General features: G+C 32.6%; 1 protein-coding gene across 2 annotated transcripts; it reads right to left on the minus strand.

Moving 5' to 3' along the window:
- Nucleotides 1-2663: 2663 nt before the first annotated feature.
- LOC107888765 (uncharacterized) lies at nt 2664-10755 on the minus strand. Of its 2 annotated transcripts, none has more exons than XM_016812965.2 (11): nt 10373-10755; nt 10226-10287; nt 9609-9826; nt 9168-9396; nt 7551-7720; nt 6029-6171; nt 5693-5870; nt 4931-5516; nt 4459-4571; nt 3155-3398; nt 2664-3064 (listed from the first exon to the last, which is right to left on the minus strand). In XM_016812965.2, exons 3-11 carry the CDS (start codon nt 9770-9772, stop codon nt 2837-2839), a joined length of 2055 nt encoding a protein of 684 aa, XP_016668454.1. In that variant the 5' UTR covers nt 9773-9826; nt 10226-10287; nt 10373-10755; the 3' UTR covers nt 2664-2836. The 2 variants fall into 2 exon arrangements, with proteins under 2 accessions (XP_016668454.1, XP_016668453.1); XM_016812964.2 differs by having other exon boundaries at nt 9609-9853; nt 10373-10750.
- Nucleotides 10756-11805: the final 1050 nt, after the last annotated feature.

Raw genomic sequence — 11805 nt, forward strand, 5'->3', positions numbered from 1 at the left:
CAGAACAATCCCTCTTGAGATATGGCCACCACTAGATGTGGAAGCACAATGGGATCTTTGGCCAGACACCCTAGGACCTTATCAACAAGAGATAATGACAATAATAAAGCACTACAGGACAATCATTCCAGACCCATTAAAATGGTCTCAAGATTATACATGATATTACAGTATTTCTGCCAAATAGATAGACGATGACTCCATTGAAAAGATTACTCACATGGAGAGACACAGAGACTGAACCAAATCTCGATGAAGAAATGGTGATCAAAGCATACAGAGCCAAACAAAAAAGGGAGTGGAGGAAAATAAATCTCAACCTCACTTCGGAGGGTTTCTTTTCAAAACTGACCTAGATAAATTTAGTGTAAAATCTTATACAAAAATGACATGATTTCTACAATGTTGGTGCCGGCCATCTCACCATCGCATCACCCTCCATCGTCCCCTAATGATTGCTAGATGATTGCCCAATCTAAAAAATAAATTTTTTTATGCCAGCATTGTGTTTGCTGGCACCGTATGTATATTTTTTTAAATACACAAATATTGGTATTTCATGATTTAAAAAATAAATAAATAATATTTTTAATAGGTATCGGTATTCACGTTGTCGACATTAGTTCACATTTAAAATAAATGATTTTTTTTTCATGCCGGCATTATCATTATTGACACCAGTGTCAAGGAACGGTAGCAAGGATGTCAAGGAATACCGACAATGGAGTAGTTTTTGATAAAAAAGAAAATTTGGAAGGTAGTTTAAGGAATTGAAGAGTTTGGAATAAAATTTTATTAATTAAAATATATACCAGTTTTTTTTTTAATGTAAAATCTAATTACAATAAAAATTTCATTCCCAACTCTTCAATTCCTTAAACTTTCAGTCCCTATATACAACTTTTTTTCGAGAATAAAAATATATTTTATATTAAGTAAAGTACATTGAAACCATAAAATTGAAAGTCAAATTTATCAACCCAATTTCTTTTTTCAAGAATAATTATTTTACAATCTCCTTTTGTTTTTAATTGCCCTTTCATTTGACCTTATTAGCCTCTTATTTATTTTACAATTAATTAATCTTGTTACAGTTATTATTAATGGTTATATTTGTCTATATTGTTCTTGCTCCCTTCTCTCTTTCTCTCTTCTTTTCATTTTTCCTTTTAACTTTTTCAAATCAAGCAACAATGTTGAATAAGTCGATACCGATCACTTCAAGAACAAAACAAATGTTCTCAAGGCTAATTTTCCACCACGGATGGCAACCACAGCACACAAAAAGCACATTGGTGCCGACACCACAAAAGTAAAAATTTAATTTTTTTTTTAGAATTTGAACTGATGCCGACAATGTGAATGCCGACATCTATTAAAATATTCTTTTATCTTTTTTAATCTCGTAATACCAGTACTTTTAAAGTGTATTTGAAAAAAATGCATATTAATGCTGGCACAAAAAAATTAATTTTTATAGACAGAGCAATCATTAGTGGATGATGGGGGTGGTGCTGGCGCTGGCGCTGAGATGATCGATACCAACATATATTGTAGAAAACAGATCATTTTCCTAAAAGATTTTGCATTTGGACTATTTTTGTAAATAATTCATTTATTTAGGTCAATTTTGAAAAAAAACACCTACTTAAAAAAAACAAAAAAAAAACACTGATTATGAAGACACTAACTAGTCTACTTCTATCAGGAATCCTTGCTGTTTACTTATTTGAATTGTGTCAAGAATCTTTATGATTTACTTTATTTGAAGGGTGTCAAGAATCTTTATTGTATTTAAAGGGTGTCGTGAATCCTATATGTTAGGAATCCTTAGTGTTTCCTTTTGTATGTTTGATGTTTAGAAATTTGTCATGTCATCCTCCATTTCTATAAATACAAGAAAATTTGTAAGCTTGAAATTGAAGGCTATATTTAAGTAATTTAAATAAGAATTTTATATAGTTTTTTAAGTTTATTATTTTTAGAAAATAAAAAATGAAAAGAGTTTTTTTTTGTAATTTTATATTTTTTAAGGGTTATTCAAATTTAATTTTTAAAAGAGAAAAACTTAACATGGAAATAAACCAATAGTTTAAAAGCATTTAATTGGTGCTAGGAGAAATCATGTCACCATTTTTTTTATCCAATAAGGTCCCTAAATGTTTTATATATTCAGACTTCAATTTGATGACGCCAATGGCAATGGCGTCAACTACGTTTATTGTTCAAAATAGATTATCTAGGTACATAATTTTAAAGTGAGACATTTTCATAAATAATACAAAATTTTGAATCATTTTTACAAAAAAAAGCCTTCAACCTATCAAAAAAACGTCTTTCTAAATTCTCTTCTTCCTTGTCTGAGTCATCTATTTGAATAAGAGTTTATAAGAATCTGTCATGAATTTTAGAGTACGCTCTATGCTATCCATATTTATATGGAAATAAAACTTAAACCATGATGGATCCTTGAAAGTCTCTTGTTTAAATATTGTAGCTAAAAGATAGTGTCAGTACAATGTTTGAATTATTGTTTTCTTGGATACTTTCTTCTTATTGTTATCATATATTGGCATGTTGATATTTACATTTAAATGCACAACAGTATGTCAGAAGAAAACCTTTACCATCATATCAAAACAACAAAGGCAACATCATCAATATTCGGCACAAACAAGTGTCATTTATTTATCTTATTGTTCTGTTATTGTATTTTACTATTTTTCAATTTCTGACATCTAGTTTTCAAGAGTTCTGTAATGTAATATAAAAATCATTACTTTACATATACAAAAATTATGTACAGTTCAAAGAAAAAACAAATTTGAACATACAATCACTTTTTCTTCTTATCTTCCTTTTCTCTTTCAAGTACCACTGGAGCTGCTGGGATGCTGAACCACCACTCTCTCAATCTCCTCATCCATCTTTCTGTGCTTGCTTTCCTCGCCGGGGAATACCTCGTAAATATCTCCAAAAAGATCAGGAGAAACATGTACTTACCAGGCAATAATGCCACCATCAAAGCTGTCAACAGAAGACTGGCCGCAACTTTCTCGCTTGCCTGGTAGATTAAACATCGTAGCTACAAAGTCAAGCAGACTATAATAAAATCAGTCTTACGTATTCTACGGTGACAAGTAGGGAGAACAACCTGCGGGAAAACGGACAGCAACAAGGCACGGAACTTGAGAAGAATGATGTTTCCGTCTTGGATAAGTTGTTCAAATTGAGATACTGCATTCTGAACAGCCAAAAGCTGCTCCATTGTATTCATAGGTGGAGGTGCTATTATCTTGATTTCATCCACAGGCCTGCCTTGGTTGAAAAATTGCGTAAGAACCATAAAGATCGCAAAAAATAACACCATCAATGCAAGGGCATAACCCACCCATCCCCTGCAAATGGACAACAAAGAACTTCCATTAAGATCATGCAAGTTTTATGATGAAATCTTTTCGATTAGATCAACCATACTATACCTTGTAATATAGCATAGTTTAACATTTCTTAAGTCAAGTATACTTTCACGTAAACCCTTTATTCAATCCATGTATTCATGAGCAAGACATTTTCTTTCAACTTAGCTAAGTTGATAGTACTCGTTCAAACACTTCATTCACAGATATCAGTAGAACTACTCCAGCTTAACTCAGGATTGTTTATATTAAGTTCAAAACGAGCCACCGGGGGCATTTAGAAGATGTGCATTAGAAAATGAAACCATCAGTTGACAGTTCCATTCTCAAATAGGTACCTAGGAAGGCACTAGACCATGAACCTTTCCTTTGCGGTAGAGCAGGGATTAACTTTTTCTACTTCAAAGTTGACTCTTCTTTCACACAAACCCTTAGATCATTGTAATCATGTCTAAAACATATTTCTTCAACTAAGCAGAGGATGTAAGGTAAGAAGTATCGTATCAAAATATTTACATGATTTCTAGACATCAGTAGAACTACACCAGCTTAACAAAGGATCGTTAATAAAATAAGTAAAACCAACCATTAGCATTAAGAAGAAAGCATGCACTACAGAAGAAGGTGAAACAGTAGTAAAACATGTAAGGAAAGCAACAAGGACATAAACACCCCAAAAAATATCTTCAAAACACTATATTTCACGTCCAAGACAGTTTCCGTATTCCTTTCTTCCATTAAGTATCTGAGTTGACAATATCTGAAACAAAAGGATTAACATAATTTTGAATCCAGGTTTGTAATCTAGTCACTAGACTACATCAGCTTGAATCAAGGTTTCATGTCAATGGTTAAGCATAAAAAAAAAAAAGGCAAACATTGATGATTTTAAGACCTCAATACAGAATACATCCAAATATAATGTCTGGAAATTAAACATATACCTCACATAAACCCCAAAGATATATAGTGGTTTTGATACCATGTGCTCACCGAACAATTAATAATAAAGAAAAAAGTTTTTATTCAATTTAATTACCTGAAAATTATGAACGTGAAAATCAAGCAGAACATTAATGACTTTGGAGGATCATCCCAATACACCAAAGAAAGAAGGCCCTTCCCAACTTCCAATACTGGAAGAAGTAACTCCTGCAAGTACAAAATTTTAAAAAAGATAATGAGACCAACGTACAAGTCATTAAAGTTGGAACCAAATTAGAAAGAAGATGAGAAAGGCAGACCCATATAATATGAGTTCATGATACTACCAAAACTGCAGTCCAAATTAGTTCTTCTGCTAACTAACACCGAATTATAATTTAATGGCAGCATGAAAAGATAGAGAAGTGTGCATGAAGCATTTACAATGTCAACCAACTACATTTTACTCGGTACTCAAAATTCAAACGCGGACAGTTATTCAAACTCACTAATTTTAACAAACTTAATTTCAGTTGAATAATGAAAAGGAACAAGGTTTGACATGTTGTACATTATAAAGCAAATACCTTCATAACAGCTAAATTTGTGTCGATACCATCTACTTTAACCCCAGCGACTGTTTCTTGTGCTAGCACCACCCTTTTATAGTCGTCTCTGGATTCCTTAACTGCTTTCTCCAATAAACTCATCTCACCCACAACTACTTCACCAACAAGAAGTCCAGCCTCACTTGGATTACTTGAACTTGAACATGAACCAAACCCAAAACCCAAGTTTGAAACCATTGCCAAGGCTGAGATTGAGTACATGCCACCTCCAGCCACAAGATTGTTACCTCGATCTAGCTCCCTAGACTTTGACATTTTTGCAAGAGTCTCCAGTATAAAATATCCCCCAGGTAATTGGTCACAAAGATTAAACATGAGAAGAGACTCAAACTGAACAGGGTTTGAAGAACTAATTTCTTGAATGGCTTGCACACGTAAAATTCCAAGAATAGCTTTTGAAAGTGCATCATCCTTTTCAACTCCTGTTACACGGTACTTATTTATAAATTTATGAACATATAAAATTTCCCGGATTATTGCTAGCCAGTAATCACGCCGAGTGTGCCCTTTAAGCTCAGGAAACTCTATAACAACTGGTTCTGATCTAAAAGGGAAAGATGGTAAACAGTCAATAGATAAATTATATATTCTCAGAGAAGCATCATGTTAAAACCAAAGTAAGAAATAAATTTCAAGATTGATTTAACACCTTAAAACCAAAGCAAAAAATAAATTTCAAGAAAATAAAATAAAACAAAATAAATCTGCACCATGCCTTACATGGAAATTGATTTGTACAAGACTGCCTTGTCAAAAAGTCGAGTACCCCATGGTCCAGTCAACTCAGGTTTAACGATTTGCTTTAGATCATTTGACAAATCATATCTTTTAGGTTTATCATAAGATACAACTTTAAGGGCTTCAAAGTACAATGCATGATCTGTCAGTATTAACCGACCTGCAAAAATAAAAGAACAACCTCAGAGCAGGCTATTTGCCAAAAATAAAGCAAGAGAATCAAAGGAAAAAGGGAGAGGAAAAGGTATTGTTGCAGAAATGCCTATCATCAAGGAACATATTCTATTAATTACAATGTTTGCCATCCAATCAACTTACCTGGCCATGTTGATACTCCAACATGTTCAAGAACTGGTTGAGTAGTGACTGTCCCATCCACCTCGAGTATCTTTTCTCCTCTTGATTGTCGAACAGCAGACAGAAGAGATGATTCTGATTGGCTCTTCATCCTTTTTATCACTCTATAGAATATATTTCAGAATACAATTTTTAGATGCGTAAACCTACTAAATAGATATGTTACCACAAATTACTAAGCCTCTGACATACTACAACTTCTACAGACAAAACTAAAAACTGAAACAAGGTGTAGTGAGCAACTGAATAAAAAAGATGGTCAATAGATTATACTATGCTTCTGAGAAGAACCTAGCATATCATATAGCCAATTGGTTTTAGTTAAATCTTAGAATAGTATAGAGCCCAAGTTATTCATAGACCTATTTGTTTCAAATTTTTTATATCAGGATTACATGCAAAGGAGAATGCTAATGATTTTGCACAACCTTAAATTTAAAGATAGTTTTCAATTAATATAATATCACATAACAGCATAACAAGTATTATCATGTATCATAGAACCCTTCAAAGTAGATATACGAGTTTCTATTATGTTGAGGTGAAGTATAACCAAAAAGTCAAGACTAAGCCAGTAGATTATCCATCAGATCCATTCAGTAAAAAGCCATAAGAAAGAGATTAACCAGGCAAGCTAGCAGATTATCCATCAGATCCATTCAGTAAAAAGCCAAAAGAAAGAGATTTACAAGGCAATTTATAGAGAAAGGACACAGCATACCAGCTTCACTATCATGCACTAAAGCAAACTATTCTAATAAAAAATAAATTAAAATGCAATTTAAACTACAAGTTTACTCCTTTACCAGTAATAATTCACATTTCCCAGCCTCTAACCTTACAGAGACATCTTTGATAAGGAAAAATCAATGTCCCTCCCTATCTGTAGTTCTGACTTACATGATTCGGCACTAAAACCTATTGAAAAAGTTTTCCCACCAAACATATTGGGTTGAGGTTAATAGAGGTACTACTTTGCAACTCCCAGCAGAAGTCATGCCCCAAAAGCTAGTGTGAACTAGACTTGGTTGCACACCCATCAAGTCAGTCTTTTTGGTTTGTCATATTAGATATGCACCTTAGAACAATTTAAAAATTGTATATAATTTTCTACTCTCTGTGGAAATCTGCACCTCCCTTTCTTGCAAAAACTTTCAGCACTTGTTCCAGTAGCTTTTACTGGACAAACTATTTTAGTTCTACCTAAGATGGTAGCCAAAGCCCTTTCAAGACTAGTTTATACTTTTAAAAGAATCAGTTCAAGACTTTACAAACCCTTTAATATGGTCCCTCTAGGTTTGGTTATATGTCCTCTAGTATCTCCCTCTAGGTTGTTCAGTTATTTAAACCTTCAAGGAATATAAGCTAAGAAAAGACCTTTCATTGGACCATAAAACTTTGCAATAGAAATGCATAACTAGAACAAAACAGAAAAAAGAGGGGCAAAAAAGCATATAGAAACTCACACAGTAAAGGCCCTTACCTTTCTAGTCCATTTAGGTACTTGTCATAGACAGAGAAATGAAGTCGACCATCTGTTGAGATTGTAAGAACATTGAAAAGGTTTTCACAAATAATCACATTGGCAATAATTGGAACTGCTGGTGCTATTCGAGAGAAGGCCTCCACCCCAACTGAGAGGTCATCATCTAACTGCAAGCAGGACAAAATTATCACAAAAAGTTTCAGCATCAAATCTTAGGTTTGTAGGACTAGTAATAGCACTGGAAAACCCATTAGCCGAGTGCATGAAAACTGTTTAAATGTGTACAGAAAAGCTACGTTATATGGACTCAGATTTGGGAGTCCAATATGGGCATGCATGGGTAAATAATTATAAAGGAAGGTTAAGGAAAGGAAATGATATATGTTTATTTTATTTGGAATGCTAAAATTAGTAAGGGAAAGTAAAGGAATATTTACAACCTTTTGCTTGGTTAAACAGTGAAAAGTAAAGGAAATGATTGATTATAATGTTTTTTTCTAATTATATTTTTTTATTAAATAACTTATATAAAAAATTAATAGGATAAAAATAATATTTTGCATCTTAAAATAAAACTCACTTTCCTTTCCTTAGCTTTTCCCTCAAATTGGTTCCTTAGCTTTTCCCTCAAATTGGGGTAAATAAAAACTAAGTAATTCAGGGAAAGTAAGGGATATTCAACTACCATTACTTTCCCTTGCTTAAATAAAAGAAGTTATCCAAACAAGGGATAGGATGTTACTTTCCTTTCCTTTCCCTTGTTTTAGTTCAATCCAATCATAGTGTAAAGGTCAGAGTCATCATTTGCTGAAATTTTTGGACATATGGAGTCATCTAAAAAGTGACTGAAATAGGATATAATACGGGGATCTGTTATTTTAAAATGTCACAAAAATATATTAATACAAGATACTGTAACATTGTTTTAACTAAAATTGAATTTGGACCAAGCTAAGATTAATTGGAAAGAGATAATTTGGAGCATTAGCTCTAGGAAAACCAAAGACTAGCATAAGCTTTTTCCATGCAGACTAACTTTGAACTTTAAATGCTGAAAGATGAAACTGTTAAATAATAATTAGGTTTGTGGCAACCCATAGCCAAAGATAAAGGTCACGTATCTACTCAAAAGACAATGAAAAAGTAAAACCTATTCTCAATTTCTGTTCATTAATAACTTTTTGGCATAATTTTATGTTTACTTCATGGTTAGGATTTTTTGGGATCTAATGGAATTAGGTTCATACAAATGCAGGTCCTCCAGTAAAAAAACACTCCCTTAGGCTAACAATCTCAATCTCCTGCATTATCTCTATCCTTTTTTTTTCTAGCGTCTCATTTTTAAGTGAATAGACTTGTCTGATGTAGCCAAGTCCATATGTTCAAGAGTAGATTTCAACTCATATTCCACACACGTATCTGTGCTGTGTCATGTCAACAAAGATAAGGATCCCTCTATGAAGCAGGACACTATTGTGGGGTGAAAGTCCCCAAGTGTCGAACATGTGCCCAACGACATGACGGAAGGTTTGCGAGATGATCCAAAATGCCAATCCCCCCACCCCTTTTCAAAACAAATAAAAAAATAAAGAAGACTTAAAATATGAAGCTTACATTAACTAGACATTCACTGGCAGATGCTGGGGCTTCCCAGGCCACCATCATTTCAAATGTAAGGCGTCGAAACTTTTTATCAGCCAGATGACCCATTACTCGTGTAGAAAGAGCAAGAGCCCTGAAACAACAGTATTCCAAAAAATTCCTTGCATGCTGTGACTTCACAGAATCTGATGCCTCGGCATTAAAGCTTTCTAGAAGCTCATTTGAAGAAGTTTCCAGGATTCTGCATCATTTTGTTTTTGTTATCCACAAGGAGACAATGTATTTCAGTCAAACAGAAATGCACATTGTTCCTATTTGCATCTAGGCTGAATTAGAAGCTTATGAACATAATTTAACAAAACAACATTCAATTTAAGGTGCAACTTGCAAAATGAATTTTCGTGGTTATAACAGGCAGGCAGCAATAGCAAAGTAGCAGCAAAAGAAACCTACTTTGAGCAGCGGCGCACAACAATATTAGCAACCGGAGAGAGCTCAGGTATCCAATTCCTTCCAGCAGATGGAGACCTCTGCAGCTCCTCAACTTCCTCTGCAAAGGAGCTTCGCTTGCTAAGTAACCATTTGAATGATCCTTCTCTTATCAAAGCCTCAAGCATATTTCTAGTTTGCTTGTCACCACAATTTCTACCGTTCCCCTCAATGCATACCCACTGAAAATAAATTCCACTGTGAGATTCCTAAAACGCGGAAGCAAGTTCAGATGTCATGATTTCATTAATAAAACTTTTTAAGTTTAGCAATCTTTCAATGCATCAAACTAGCATTAGCAAATCCTAAGTGGTAAACAATCAGCAGCAATTTTAAATGGAAACTAAAATCTTAAAAGGAATCAGAAAGAAAACTCCCCAAGTTATAAATATTAGCTAAGAACTCCAAATCTTCATTAGAAATCCAACTAGGGATAAGTTTAAAAAACTCTCAATCTCCACATCTTTATCTAAGCCCTATACTAAAAATTTATAAATTTTTGGATTTTATTTCCCCAAAACCAACGTACCGAATTCCATTGACTTACTTAAAGAAGGGAAAAAGAAAGAGAAAGCATTTACCTAAAGAAAAATTGAACTGTCAAACCCTTGTACAACCCCAAACATGTGCACTTTGCTGATTCCTGCATTCAAGAACCCTCATCTTAGATTACCTAGTTTGATTAGCCTTCGACCCATTTCTACAAATAGCAAGATTCACAACATTACCTTAAAAACAAGAGTCCTAAAAGAAGTTGGTTATAAAGAAAAATCATTATTGGTTGATGGGTCTCAAAATAAGAGAGGGAGAGTGTAAAATACAGGGGGTTGAGGAAGTAGTGTAAAGGAAGTTTAAAGATCTTCAAACGGTGGTTTTGTGGTGTTGGGCGGTGATCTGAAGAGATGAAATTGAGCTGGTGGGACAACGTGGCAGGGTATATTATTGGCAGGAGGATATGGTGAAGTCAGAGGAGAGGAAAGGATCAGAGATGTGGAAGTTTGGAGCAAGGATCACAATCCTGGTGATGCGGACATGTTCCAGTCGATCCCTACTCTGTTCCTGTCCGGATATACATTCATCCAACCTCCAATTCCAGTCCATTAAGTTAAAATCAATGAGAGCTTTCAAAACATGAGTCCAACTTTATTTCAAACATTCAAAGCCCAAAAACAGCTTCTTACTCTATTAATCATTTTCTTTTCTTTGGCACACTATTTCTGAAAATTTAGTAAATTGTCCTTTTCAAAAAAATTTGAAATAATTTAATTCCTATTAATTTTAAAAATCACAATGATTGACAATTAATTACGAGATTAATATTTTATATCAATTATACATAATTTTGATTGGCGTAATAACAAATTTAGCACATAAAATTTAGGCATTCAGTCAATTTGATCATGATTTAAAAATTTAGGTTGATATCTTTAAAATTAAGATAAAATTAACAGAATGTATAAACATCAAGGAATAAATTTATTAATATATCAATCAATATTATGTAAATTTTAGAAATATATTCTTAGAAAATATTATTAAGAAAACCATATGAAGTATTAGATGAATTGATACATTAAACATAGGAAAAATAATTACATAAAAAAGTAAAATAAATAAAATACGAATAAGTTACTTCTAAAAAATAAAATATTTATATGTCAAAATATACACAATAAAATATAAATTTAGAGTAATGCTTTAAACATATAAAAAAGGCTAATATACTAAAAAAGCCTTTAAATTATTAATCTTGTTTAAACAGGCCTTTATGCTATTTTTGTAGTTAAATAAGCCTCAAATCTATAATTTTTACCCATGAAAGCGCATGATTTTAATATTAAAGTAAAAAAGTATTGAATTTTTATACCAATTTACATTTTATGTCAATATGAATTTGACGAGAATAGTTTATTAAATAAAAATAAAATAATATTTTAAAATTTTTTGAAAGTGCTTATATACATAACACAATCACTCTTTTGAAAAATTTAATTACTTTTTTAAATTTTATGTCAATGTTAAAAATTTATAGAATTTCTTTTATATCAATAAAAAATTAAGATCCTAAAACTAAAAAGAAATACAGAGTAAAATTTATAAGTTAGGAATTTATTTAATTATAAAAATAATATAATGACTTGTTTAAATTAACTGTAATAAT

The sequence above is a fragment of the Gossypium hirsutum genome, chromosome A09 (genome assembly GCF_007990345.1).
Source record: "Gossypium hirsutum isolate 1008001.06 chromosome A09, Gossypium_hirsutum_v2.1, whole genome shotgun sequence".
Taxonomy (NCBI): Eukaryota; Viridiplantae; Streptophyta; class Magnoliopsida; order Malvales; family Malvaceae; genus Gossypium; species Gossypium hirsutum.